The sequence below is a fragment of the Rhipicephalus sanguineus genome, chromosome 10, assembly GCF_013339695.2.
Source record: "Rhipicephalus sanguineus isolate Rsan-2018 chromosome 10, BIME_Rsan_1.4, whole genome shotgun sequence".
Lineage (NCBI taxonomy): Eukaryota > Metazoa > Arthropoda > Arachnida > Ixodida > Ixodidae > Rhipicephalus > Rhipicephalus sanguineus.
The window spans coordinates 22,246,052-22,258,229 of record NC_051185.1 but is presented as its reverse complement, the minus strand read 5'-3'; the positions used below and the strand labels follow the sequence as shown (position 1 = coordinate 22,258,229).

General features: G+C 45.0%; 1 protein-coding gene across 1 annotated transcript in view; it reads right to left on the bottom strand.

Moving 5' to 3' along the window:
* LOC119407234 (SCY1-like protein 2) overlaps positions 1–12,178 on the bottom strand; it is a 396,104-nt gene that overhangs the window by 19,273 nt on the left and 364,653 nt on the right. The window contains exons 15-18 of the mRNA XM_037674113.2: positions 11,903–12,016; positions 2,417–2,549; positions 1,005–1,123; positions 747–850 (exon numbers count right to left, since the gene is read on the bottom strand). Coding sequence (XP_037530041.1) covers positions 747–850; positions 1,005–1,123; positions 2,417–2,549; positions 11,903–12,016 — 470 coding nt within the window. The remainder of the gene's footprint in view (positions 1–746; positions 851–1,004; positions 1,124–2,416; positions 2,550–11,902; positions 12,017–12,178) is intronic.

Below are 12,178 nucleotides of genomic sequence, written 5' to 3'. Positions count from 1 at the left end.
TCAAGTGGTCATGATTTCAGAGGTGCTCGGAGTCGCGGAGAAGTTGTTTCGAATAATTTACTGTCGAATAAAAATATGCCAATTTAGTATCTCTTAATATATCTTCAGGTATCAATTACTGCTAAGTGTTTCGCAAACCCTTCGTGGTGTTGTACTAGGGGTCCGTAGGTGGGGGCAATAGCGCCAAGCTTGTCCGTATAGATGTTGTCCTTTTGCAATGTCGTCTCAGAAATAATTCTTTGTACAGGAACGAGAAACAAGGAGAATCGATTGGACGCTCGTTGAAAACCGCAACAGGTTTTATCTGAATTCAATGTGCATAAGCTGGCAAGGGAACTTGCGTACGTGGTTCCACATTTCCACAGGTACACAGTGTCTGCGGAGCGTAGCAAGGCAGCGAACATAAGGTGTTGAAAAGGTCCATTGGGTAATGCCAAATACAATGGCATGTAATAGACAGACATCTCTTTATCTTTACGCACAAGCTGTTGAGAAATACAAGCATTATATTCGACAGCGCACTCAACTTAAAGCCTTCTATAAGTGTACTCAATCGCCATCGGGATCATATAAGTGATAAGGTCAGGTCAGCTGTCAAGGCTAGACAGTGAAATCTTGACGACATTCTCTGCTGGTTAGGTTATGTAGTCGTCGGCATATTTTTTTGCAGACTGCACTAGTTACTTTCATCTTTCAACGCTCAATCTTAAAGGAACCGACAAAAACTAGCCTGAATGTATACTCACATGTCCGTCGAAGGTATCGACAGCTTTTCCAACTTGAGCTTGTTTCGCTGGCTTTTAGAGACGTGTTCGAGCATTTCTTGGAGTAATTCTATAAGACTCGTGAACTGCAAATAAGATTAAAAACCACCAAGCTGTAGGAATATTATCCGGGATTTTCGCAAGACTCTTTGGTTTATAACTGGCGTTTGCACCACAAGGTATCAAGTCGCCATGATCGGGGGCCAGATGGGAGCATCAAGCAGTGACGTCACTTCTCACCTGATCTAGCTTCAGGGCTGGACTGACTACGACGGGTATAAGGGCTGGCATCACTTTGGTGGCGAGAAGGTTGACCGTTAGTCCGTATCGCTTGTCGCTCAGCATGTGCTTGTAGATCCCTGCGGATACAAATACACGCCCAATCAGACTCAATCACTGTGCGCACAAGCGGAGGCAGACGCTTGTTTGAGTCGAGCATTCTGTAGTAAGGACAGTTTCTAATTGAACATGGCAACATAATTTCCTATCGGGACAACAGAAATTGCTCACTATAACAAGATTTTTCTGTAGATACTAAAGATTCCTGATCAGACGACAGACTTTTCTGTCATGCAAAAGACATCCTCTGTCGCGTAGGTGTAGTTAAAACAGAGAACTGAATACAGCAAATGCTTGCAGTACTGCAATAAGGTGTGTCGTAAGAACACGTACCAAATTGTCACAATTGAAACGTCGCTGGCATAGCGAGAAAAATTTGTTGTAGCACTACGAGAGCCTGCTAATACGACAGACCCCCCACAGAGCTTAAGGAAACAACAGCGTGCTGTGTCCCAAAATAGGACAAAACATCAGAATTTTCTGTCCTCGTATTGTGTCGTGTTTTTCTATTAAGTGCGGAAGCCATCTCCATAAAAAAATTACATTTACACACACGCCCTTTCTACGCCACTAGGAAACCTCGTTGTTGCTGTACGAACTTATTCCACTGTAGAAAAAGTAAAAACAAAGTATTCTTGTGCATTTCTTTAGGTACAAGCAACGCTGAGTTCATGGAAAACACTAGGAAGGACTTAACACGCGGAACGTGGCGCTGTGAACGGTACTTTTCAAAGCAAATCAATGAATTTTATTCAAGAGCATCCTCTTCGAATTGGGGTGCCATGTAGTATCACGAACCTCGTTAGTGTGAATTTTCTGCTGTGCTTCTGCTGAGGCCTTGTAATCCACGTTTTGTGTATGAAAACTATTCAATCTTAAAGTATGCACTGTCTTCAATGTGAAGCCAATTTCACTCTGCATCTTGCCTGTATATTCAAGCTGCTAATCCCATGTGAGAAATATGAGATGGAACACCGAACACCGAAATGTAGCGATATGAATGTGACGCACTGAATTGCAGGAAACGCCTTTCCCCTTGCGCATTTAGCGATATGAACACTTTTGCGCTTGCAAACTGCGTTTAGCCACCGTGGCCTTTAAAGGTAATTTCAGTGTTCCATCTCATATTGTTCATGATTGTATTTATGTTACTGGCTTGCTATCAACAACTCGTCAATGTTTCCAGTTTTATCTGCAAGAGTCAAGACTTCTGACAAGCCACCTAACTACGTTCGTAACCACCATCTCTGCAGCAGTAAATGTTGGCCCATGCGTTAATAGGACTGGAACTTAGATAGCCTGGTTGTACTTACGGACAACCGGCATGAGTATCGCCGGGTCCTGGAGCTTGGCCTTTCCCAACATGGGCAGGACTTCATCTAAGATGTCTGTCTTCTCGAGCTTGTCGATGATCTTTTCGATGCAGGTCAGAGCGTTTGCCTGCACCTGCGATGCGGAGATACATGTACAACCCAGCTTGGCGGACTGGCAGTTATTTTAGCACAGACGAAGTATCCTAACATTTATGAACAGGTGCTACAACTTTTGTATTCAAGATCTTTCACTAGAGCTACTAATTAAGATATAATTAAGTAATCTTTGTTAATTACCCTAGATTGGCGAATAGGGAAGATATTCATAGCGTGCCTGTGTATGACTCTGCACAATACTGGATCAATTCGACACGCGTAGCACATGTTTATTTTTTAATACTAGGCGCAAGTTAGCCGAAACACAATTTATATGGACAAAGGCACGATAGTTCAGATTGAAACATCACACAATAATGATCAAATTGTAAAAGAAACCTTGAATGTAAGTGCCTTAGGATCAAGATATAAAAAAGTTATGGAGAACGGATTTATGCGTAGAAAAGAATAATGGAAGCCATTAAAATGAAGCAAAATAGCTGTACTTTGGTAGGCAGAACAAAAACAAACTTCAGTGTACTGGAAGTTGGAGTTCATTCCTTCAAGAACCTCTAAAAAAATCACAGCATATCCACGGAGTGAATGATGATGAGTGGGCGAAGCTGCGGAGGTTCATCGGTAAACCGTGAATCTTCCGTGAATTCTGCCCAGTACATCATCACCGACGTGAGATCGGGCGCGTTTATACTAAAGGTTCGATGAGTTATGACGACTTGCAGCTCACTTTAATTTTACATGTACGCTGTGAATTTTCATTGTTTAGAAAACCATTGCTTTAGAAAACATCTGGCGTCTTTCGTTAAGCAGCTGGCGTCTTTTCGTTTTGCTTTAGAAACATCTGGCGTTCTTTCGTTTTGCTTTTACAAAACATCTGGCGTCTTTCGTTGGTTTATTTCATCAATCAACGGCGTTTTGAACAAAATTTTTATTGTTTAATCACGCACAGGAGAAATCTCACTAGGCACTACCTTGGAGGTAAACAATGGCTGCTAATGGGAATAAGAGACAGAAGAAGTCGGCTTTTAGCTAACACTTACACTTCTACTTCTACTAACGTTTCCTACTGGAACATGCCAATGGCTGCTAATGGGGAATGAGAGACAGAAGAATTCGGCTTTTAGTTAACGCGCACGCTGCGAATTTTTTATTGTTCAACAACGCACAGGAAAAATCTCCCACCGGCACCACCTTGGAGGTCAAAGCGTAAGACTGGTTACGCACTACGACTACGACGACGACTACGAGGGACGAACGGGTGCCGCCTTAAGGAGCTTCGCCCCTAAAAGTTCTTTATGGATGGCACCGCTGAACTCTAAATCCGTGTGCCAGGGTGACGATTGAGGCCACCGGAGACAGCAAGTTGGTAACATGGATATCTACTCTGAGAAGACGAAGCGGTCTTTCCACTGTCCTTTTGGTTAGAATGATAAATAAACGACAATAATAAGAATTGTTGGGGTTTTTCGTCCCGAAACCACGACATGATTACTAGGGACCCCATAGTGGAGCGCTCCGGTAATTTCGCGACCACCCGGGGTCTTTTGACGTGCACCTAAATCTAAGTAGGTGCACGGGACTAACTATTGGCCTCCATCGAAATGCGGACGCCGCGAGCGCAATTCGATACCGCGACCTTCGGGTGAGCACTCGAGCTCATCAATGGCGATACATTAAAAAAATATATATACTAATAACTGATCTTCCTTACATAAAAAGGAAATCGGTGAAAGTTGAAATGAATGCTTCAGGATGGTGTGCGACAGCTTAGGCAAGTTCATATTTGATATGTTATTGCTGCCACAGTGTTTGTCGTCGAAACACAGAGGCCATACTACGAATTTCAAGTCTGGGAAAGTGGACAATCCAAAGGTCGAGAGTAATCAAACAGAACCAAGGTACATTCTCTTTCACATTACTGAGCTTGGGACTTTCAATAACAGCTCACAATTGCTTTAATCTCACATTTCCTTGGTTTTAATTACACATTCGTGCTTACGCAAGTGAAAGCCCGACGTTGCCGATCATTAAATTTCATCTTGCAAAATTGCTCTTCGATCCAGCCCACACAGGCACGTCTGAGGGAGTGCCATACATAATCCTCTCAGCTCTGCACCATCACGAAAGGCCGAAGCTTTCAAAGTTTATACCGTGAGCTTTTCCTCTTGAACCTCATGGGTGGCGTCAAGTAACCACCGTTGAGCTGATGTTATCCTTTTGAAGCGGCCCCGCTTGCGCAACCGTCGCTAAAGAATTTTCCTTACGTAACGAAGCGATGTCGCAGTATCCAAGCGCACCAGAAATAAACAAGGAAATGTTCGCTTGCAAAAACAAAAAAAACTATAGAAAATTTACTTGTCTTCCTGGTTTAAAAGGCGTACGTAGCCTTTCATGCGTGGGTGCCACTGTATCTCTCCATTTACGTAAAGGCGCTGCGTTACGAAATGTGATTACACCGAAGCTCTTGAAGCGACCGCAGATGAATTTTCCGCCCTCGTCGCGAGGTATTAAACGTTATGCACACATTATTTATTCTTGATTCTTCTTGCTCTTTTATCCCAAAGGAGGGCCTAAACTTCGCTAACCAACACGTTTCTGGTCGTACCTCGGAATTAACGATTACGCAATACGTCTGTAATCCCGGAAAGTAACTTCCGTGACGGAAACTCGTCTTTTTGAGAATTATAGATAGGGATTGTGCGTATTCGTTGGATGTATATAAGTGCAGCGAGTGGTAAATAAAAGAACGGTCGCGTAAGTCAACGACGGTTTAGTTAAACGATCATATATATCCGGTTTTCAGCTCACGTTCGCGACCAAAAATAATCGTTCCCGGTACTTGTAAACATGTTTTCGAAACGGCGTTCAGTTACACGTGTTACGCAAATACCTTGCCCTTATCCAGAAAAGGTTGTCGAGTGCTTGTTATTCTTTAACAAGTTGTACCGAGAAAGCTAATCCGGACGATTCTTGCGTCATCATCTCATCAAAACTGTCGTGTCAAGTTCTCGCTTATTTGAGAGTGTGGCGCAAAACGTTTACTTCGATAAACACGGGACAGATATTACCGGTGTGCTGGGAGGCTCATCGGATATATTTTCAAAGAGATAACACGAGACATTCAAATAATTATTCTTGAGGTTTTACGTCCCAAAGCCACGATATGATTATGAGGGACGCCGTAGTGGAGGCTTCCGGAAATTTATCCCTCCTGGGGTTCTTTCCTAAAATCTGAGCACATGGGCCTCAAGCATTTCGCCTACATTGAAAATGTTGCCGCCGCGGCCGGAATTCGATCCCGCGACTTTCGGGTCAGCAGTCGAGCACCGTAACCACGAGACCATCGCGGCGGGTGCGCGCGCAACTAAGTTACATGACAAAGCAACTTGCCGAATACGTTACCCTTCTAAACGTAACGCGCACTGTCAGTGGACGGAGCTTCTTTTATAAGTTTCAGGCAAATTTTTTCAGCTAGCCAGATTAATTTGATTGTGTTTCGACAAATGACAACAGACTAACATTCCTGCGGCGTTCGGCACAAGGCTATGAAGCATTCTAAAAAAAAATTTTCACCATTAATGCGTGTTTCATTAAGTTGGTTAAATTACAATCACATCTTCATCCAGGAGTTCCCATTCGGGCCGCTGTGAAGAGGTTGACGAGTGCCAACACCAGATGGCGCCACTTTCCCATTCATTCGATTGCCGGGCGCGGCCGCCTATATTTAAGTATATCTGTCATCTTTGCTAGCGCTAATGACACATGAGCATACCGTTTTTGTCCGCTGAATAACACACAATCCTATATTAGATACATTTTTCTTTGATTACCGCTTCTACCAATGCCCGCTGGTCCATAAAACAGGAATTCAATTATCCCTACTCCAGCCCGAAAAGCTGAAATGTTGATTACGTTCTGGGGCGGAGCGCATGTGATCAATAAGAAGGCTACTGAGATTATTAAACATTCGACTAGGAGAGGGCTGCGAAGTTTTAAGTTATAGTTTGCGAAGCAGGTGCTGAATTCACAAGGATGTTTTTTCGTAACGCCTGTCTGCCAAATTTACCAGGCGCATACGCTAACTGTCGAAATATATTTATTTAGAAACTTAAATACGCTTCTACGCGAGAATACCATCAATCAACGATCAACCCAACGTGACAGTCCTGCGGCTACGGCTTTGCGACGAGGCGCTTGAGGTTCCGGCTTCAGTCTCAACCGCAGCGGCCGCATTTAGGAGCAGAAATAGACCTACGCTCGCGCCCTCAATTTTTAGGCGCGCCTTATCGAACCACAAGCGTTCAAAATTAAACCACAGCCTCCCATTACACAGCGCGCTTCACATTTAGATCATTGTTTGGGTTCTTTCTTTATTATTCTTCATTATTATTGGGGAAGTTGTGGGTGGTGGAGCTAGTACAATTTCGGTGGTATTGAGTAAAAAAATAGTAGTACCACAGTAGGGTACGGATTTGGGCTGGTTGGTGCATGACTTCACGTAGAAAACAGCGCTACGAGACGGGACAAAGAAAGGGCACAAACACGGCGCTGACTATCAACCAAATGTGCTTTTATTCCACCAGTCCGCATATTTATACATCACCATGACTAACGAAAGCATAACAAAAAACCAGAAAAAACCGGTCAGCCTGCGCAAAGGCAAGAAAATTTTTTTTTTTTAACTCGACAGAAATGCTATCTCCTTCGGAAGCAGTGAAATCGAGGGGAGGCTAACACATGCCTCGCCGCCTTCACAAATGTGATACGCTTCAGAAACAAGACGCGCACGTTCGTCATAGTACTTTGATAGGAAATTCGTATCTTTAAAAGATGGCTGGCAGCCGCATTCATTGCAATGAATGGATAGTTGACTGTCTTTTGCTTGTTTAGAGACCTTGTTCGCGTGCTCGCGCAAGCGGTCATTAGCACACCGGCCAGTTTGACCAACATAGTAACGCCCGCAGGAAAGAGGAATCTTGTACACAACAGAATCGCAACATTCAACAAACTTTTGCCGGTGCTTCTTACTACATCTTTCAGTCTTGGTTTCTCTGTTTACCTGCTGACACAGGCTACCAAGTTTATTTTTGGCAGAGAATAACAACCTTACCCCAGCCCTACTGACCACCTTTTTAAGATTATGTGCCACCTGGTGCACATACGGGATGACTGCAACTGGTTGCTGGGGGTGTGTCGGTGATTGCACAGCTGCTGAGACCCTGTTCTTAAAGCTAGAAAGGAGGCTTTCAGCGATGCTGGTCAATACAGTTTCCGGGAAACCTGCCAGCTTCAAACGTGCTAATTGACAAGAAAAACTCTCCTCAACCTGGTGGTCACAGGACCTCTCAAGCGCCGCCTTCATGCAGGCCCTGGCAATGCCGCGCTTCACAATCTTCGAGTGCGCGGACGAAAAAGGGAGAAGGCTCTTCTGCGACCTAGGCGCATAACCCCAACAAACATGGTCGTTTGAGAACAAGAGTTCCAAGTCTAAGAAGCGTAACCTATTGTCTAAGGGATGCTCAATGGTCAACTCAAGTGGGCTTAATTCCGTGAGGAATACGTCAAAAATTCCAGCAGCAAGCTGTACGTCAAGAGGGTTAGTGCAATAAAATACTAAAAAGTCGTCCACGTACCGCATCACCTTTACCACGCTAGTCTGTCTAAGTTTGCTGTCAAGATTACGGTCATAGCGGGCTAGTAAGATGTCGCTGAGGACAGGGGCGATGCATGAGCCAATGCAGACTCCTTTTCGCTGAATGAAAATCTTATCGTCAAAACTTATAAAAGTGGATTGCATGTAAAACTTTAAGAACTCTAAAAATTTGTCGACCGTGATTCCACAAGCATTCTGAAACTTAACAATACCGTATCCGTCAATGCAATTACTAACTTCGGCACACACATCATTCTGAGGCAACGAGTAGTATAAGTCCTTGATGTCGACTGAAAAGGCACGCACACCCACTGGGCATTCATCTCGGAGATAGGCAGAAACAGTACCTGGGCTCCTTATGAGGTAGGGGTCGTCGATGTCAAGTAGACACAAGAACCTTTGCAGGAACGCACCAACTTCTCGCTGCCAGGTACCGCGCTCGGAAACGATGGCCCGGAACGGGCAAAGTTCTTTGTGAGTCTTGGCGCTGAAAAAAGCTGAAAGGCTGGTTCCTTTGCAGGCCTTCACGGATGATGCCAGTTTGGCAAGTCCAGCCCTTTCGCACAGCTGAACTGCCCTAGTTTTCACTTTCGTGAGGACCACTCCTTTCGCTTCGTGGAAGTTGCTGTTAATGGCCACTTCTGCCTTTTCCTTGTACATGCCACGAGGCACCACGACGAATCCTCCCTCTTTATCCCCGAGTACCTTGACATCTTTACCTTGCTGTTCTTAAAGTTCTTAAAGTTCTTTTCGGGACTCTGATGCCTTCAGAAGGCCATGTCAAAAGAATGTGCCGCATTTTGCGATCAGAGGCATTCCGACAGGTTCGCTTCTTCACGGACTGCCTGCAGATTGTGAACTACAGTGAAATGTCCTCACCCAGTGCCCAAAGGAGGTTTTTAGGAGACTTGCGTTTGGCATCTCAGACAGCTGACTTCCTCTGGGGCAACCTGGTCGTTCGACTGCCTAGGAGCAAACGTCAGAATTCGGAGCAAGGTAAAGATGTCAAGGTACTCGGGGATGCCTCAGTTCCGAAGAACGTGGCTGATCTTCTCAAACTCGGGCCAAAGTTCTGTGAGCACCCTGATTTGGACAAGACGGAACTACTCAGCCTCGTCAGAACAGCTGCTGGAAAAGCAAAGACGGATGAAGTTGACCGGTGCATCAGGGAAGGAGTGGACTGCCTGCCTCAGCGGGTTAAGAAAGGCAATACGGTTAAGCTCCGCTCAGCGGTTGCTGTCCTTCGGGATGCCGGCCTGAAGCTGCTCCTGTCTGATAAAGAGGGAGGATTCGTCGTGGTGCCTCGTGGCATGTACAAGGAAAAGGCAGAAGTGGCCATTAACAGCAACTTCCACGAAGCGAAAGGAGTGGTCCTCACGAAAGTGAAAACTAGGGCAGTTCAGCTGTGCGAAAGGGCTGGACTTGCCAAACTGGCATCATCCGTGAAGGCCTGCAAAGGAACCAGCCTTTCAGCTTTTTTCAGCGCCAAGACTCACAAAGAACTTTGCCCGTTCCGGGCCATCGTTTCCGAGCGCGGTACCTGGCAGCGAGAAGTTGGTGCGTTCCTGCAAAGGTTCTTGTGTCTACTTGACATCGACGACCCCTACCTCATAAGGAGCCCAGGTACTGTTTCTGCCTATCTCCGAGATGAATGCCCAGTGGGTGTGCGTGCCTTTTCAGTCGACATCAAGGACTTATACTACTCGTTGCCTCAGAATGATGTGTGTGCCGAAGTTAGTAATTGCATTGACGGATACGGTATTGTTAAGTTTCAGAATGCTTGTGGAATCACGGTCGACAAATTTTTAGAGTTCTTAAAGTTTTACATGCAATCCACTTTTATAAGTTTTGACGATAAGATTTTCATTCAGCGAAAAGGAGTCTGCATTGGCTCATGCATCGCCCCTGTCCTCAGCGACATCTTACTAGCCCGCTATGACCGTAATCTTGACAGCAAACTTAGACAGACTAGCGTGGTAAAGGTGATGCGGTACGTGGACGACTTTTTAGTATTTTATTGCACTAACCCTCTTGACGTACAGCTTGCTGCTGGAATTTTTGACGTATTCCTCACGGAATTAAGCCCACTTGAGTTGACCATTGAGCATCCCTTAGACAATAGGTTACGCTTCTTAGACTTGGAACTCTTGTTCTCAAACGACCATGTTTGTTGGGGTTATGCGCCTAGGTCGCAGAAGAGCCTTCTCCCTTTTTCGTCCGCGCACTCGAAGATTGTGAAGCGCGGCATTGCCAGGGCCTGCATGAAGGCGGCGCTTGAGAGGTCCTGTGACCACCAGGTTGAGGAGAGTTTTTCTTGTCAATTAGCACGTTTGAAGCTGGCAGGTTTCCCGGAAACTGTATTGACCAGCATCGCTGAAAGCCTCCTTTCTAGCTTTAAGAACAGGGTCTCAGCAGCTGTGCAATCACCGACACACCCCCAGCAACCAGTTGCAGTCATCCCGTATGTGCACCAGGTGGCACATAATCTTAAAAAGGTGGTCAGTAGGGCTGGGGTAAGGTTGTTATTCTCTGCCAAAAATAAACTTGGTAGCCTGTGTCAGCAGGTAAACAGAGAAACCAAGACTGAAAGATGTAGTAAGAAGCACCGGCAAAAGTTTGTTGAATGTTGCGATTCTGTTGTGTACAAGATTCCTCTTTCCTGCGGGCGTTACTATGTTGGTCAAACTGGCCGGTGTGCTAATGACCGCTTGCGCGAGCACGCGAACAAGGTCTCTAAACAAGCAAAAGACAGTCAACTATCCATTCATTGCAATGAATGCGGCTGCCAGCCATCTTTTAAAGATACGAATTTCCTATCAAAGTACTATGACGAACGTGCGCGTCTTGTTTCTGAAGCGTATCACATTTGTGAAGGCGGCGAGGCATGTGTTAGCCTCCCCTCGATTTCACTGCTTCCGAAGGAGATAGCATTTCTGTCGAGTTAAAAAAAAAAAAAAATTTCTTGCCTTTGCGCAGGCTGACCGGTTTTTTCTGGTTTTTTGTTATGCTTTCGTTAGTCATGGTGATGTATAAATATGCGGACTGGTGGAATAAAAGCACATTTGGTTGATAGTCAGCGCCGTGTTTGTGCCCTTTCTTTGTCCCGTCTCGTAGCGCTGTTTTCTACGTGTAGTAGTACCACCTCTTCGAAAGCTGGGCCTGGAAGTATCAGAACCGGTTATTCTTTATTTTGGGGCCACTGCTCTGGAATACATCCACAGGGACGTTTTATTCACCATTGAGGAATTCATTAGTGAGAGTAAAAGAATATCTAGCTTAATTCTGCCTGCTTTCCATTTTTCATTACGAAAAATTGCTACTTCAAATAAATATAATAACTATTGCCTCTATGAAAGAGACACTAGAGAAAATATTAGAAAAATTCACCCACTAATCGGCCAATCCCCTGCATTGGTTATGAGCCATGCTCAGAGCAAAGAAAAAAAACGACAGCCTGCCTAAGGAATTAATTCTTTAAGCAAGGCACAGTCCGATTCATGGCTTATCCCCCGAAGTGGGTTGCGCCAAGTGTCTGAACAACAACAACAACAACAACAACAACAACAACAACGACGACAACAACAACAACAGTTTCGTCTCGGTATATACGGCTTCGCTGTAATACTGGTTAGTAAGACTTGCGTACAACGCTGTAAAAGGTTGGTTTGAGGTAGCACTGGCGTAGTATTTCATGCTCGGTCTGAGAAACGCAAGCTTACCTTGATTCCGGAGTTGTTCTCGAAAGCTTGCTTCGTCCTCGGCAGCACCATTTTGCGCACAGCGCTCTCTTCGAGATAGTCGGCAATTTGTGCTATCGCGTGCATCGCTGCACACTGAAAAGCAACGTGTAGAGGAGGAAGGAAACAAGGACGAGAACAGATAAGCAGTAGCACGGCAAATTGGGATAGTTGGTATCCGTGTTTCTGTGCGTGCCTTATCGAGTTTAAACATGCAAACAAATAAGACATAAACATTACCAGCAATTGAGTATAGGC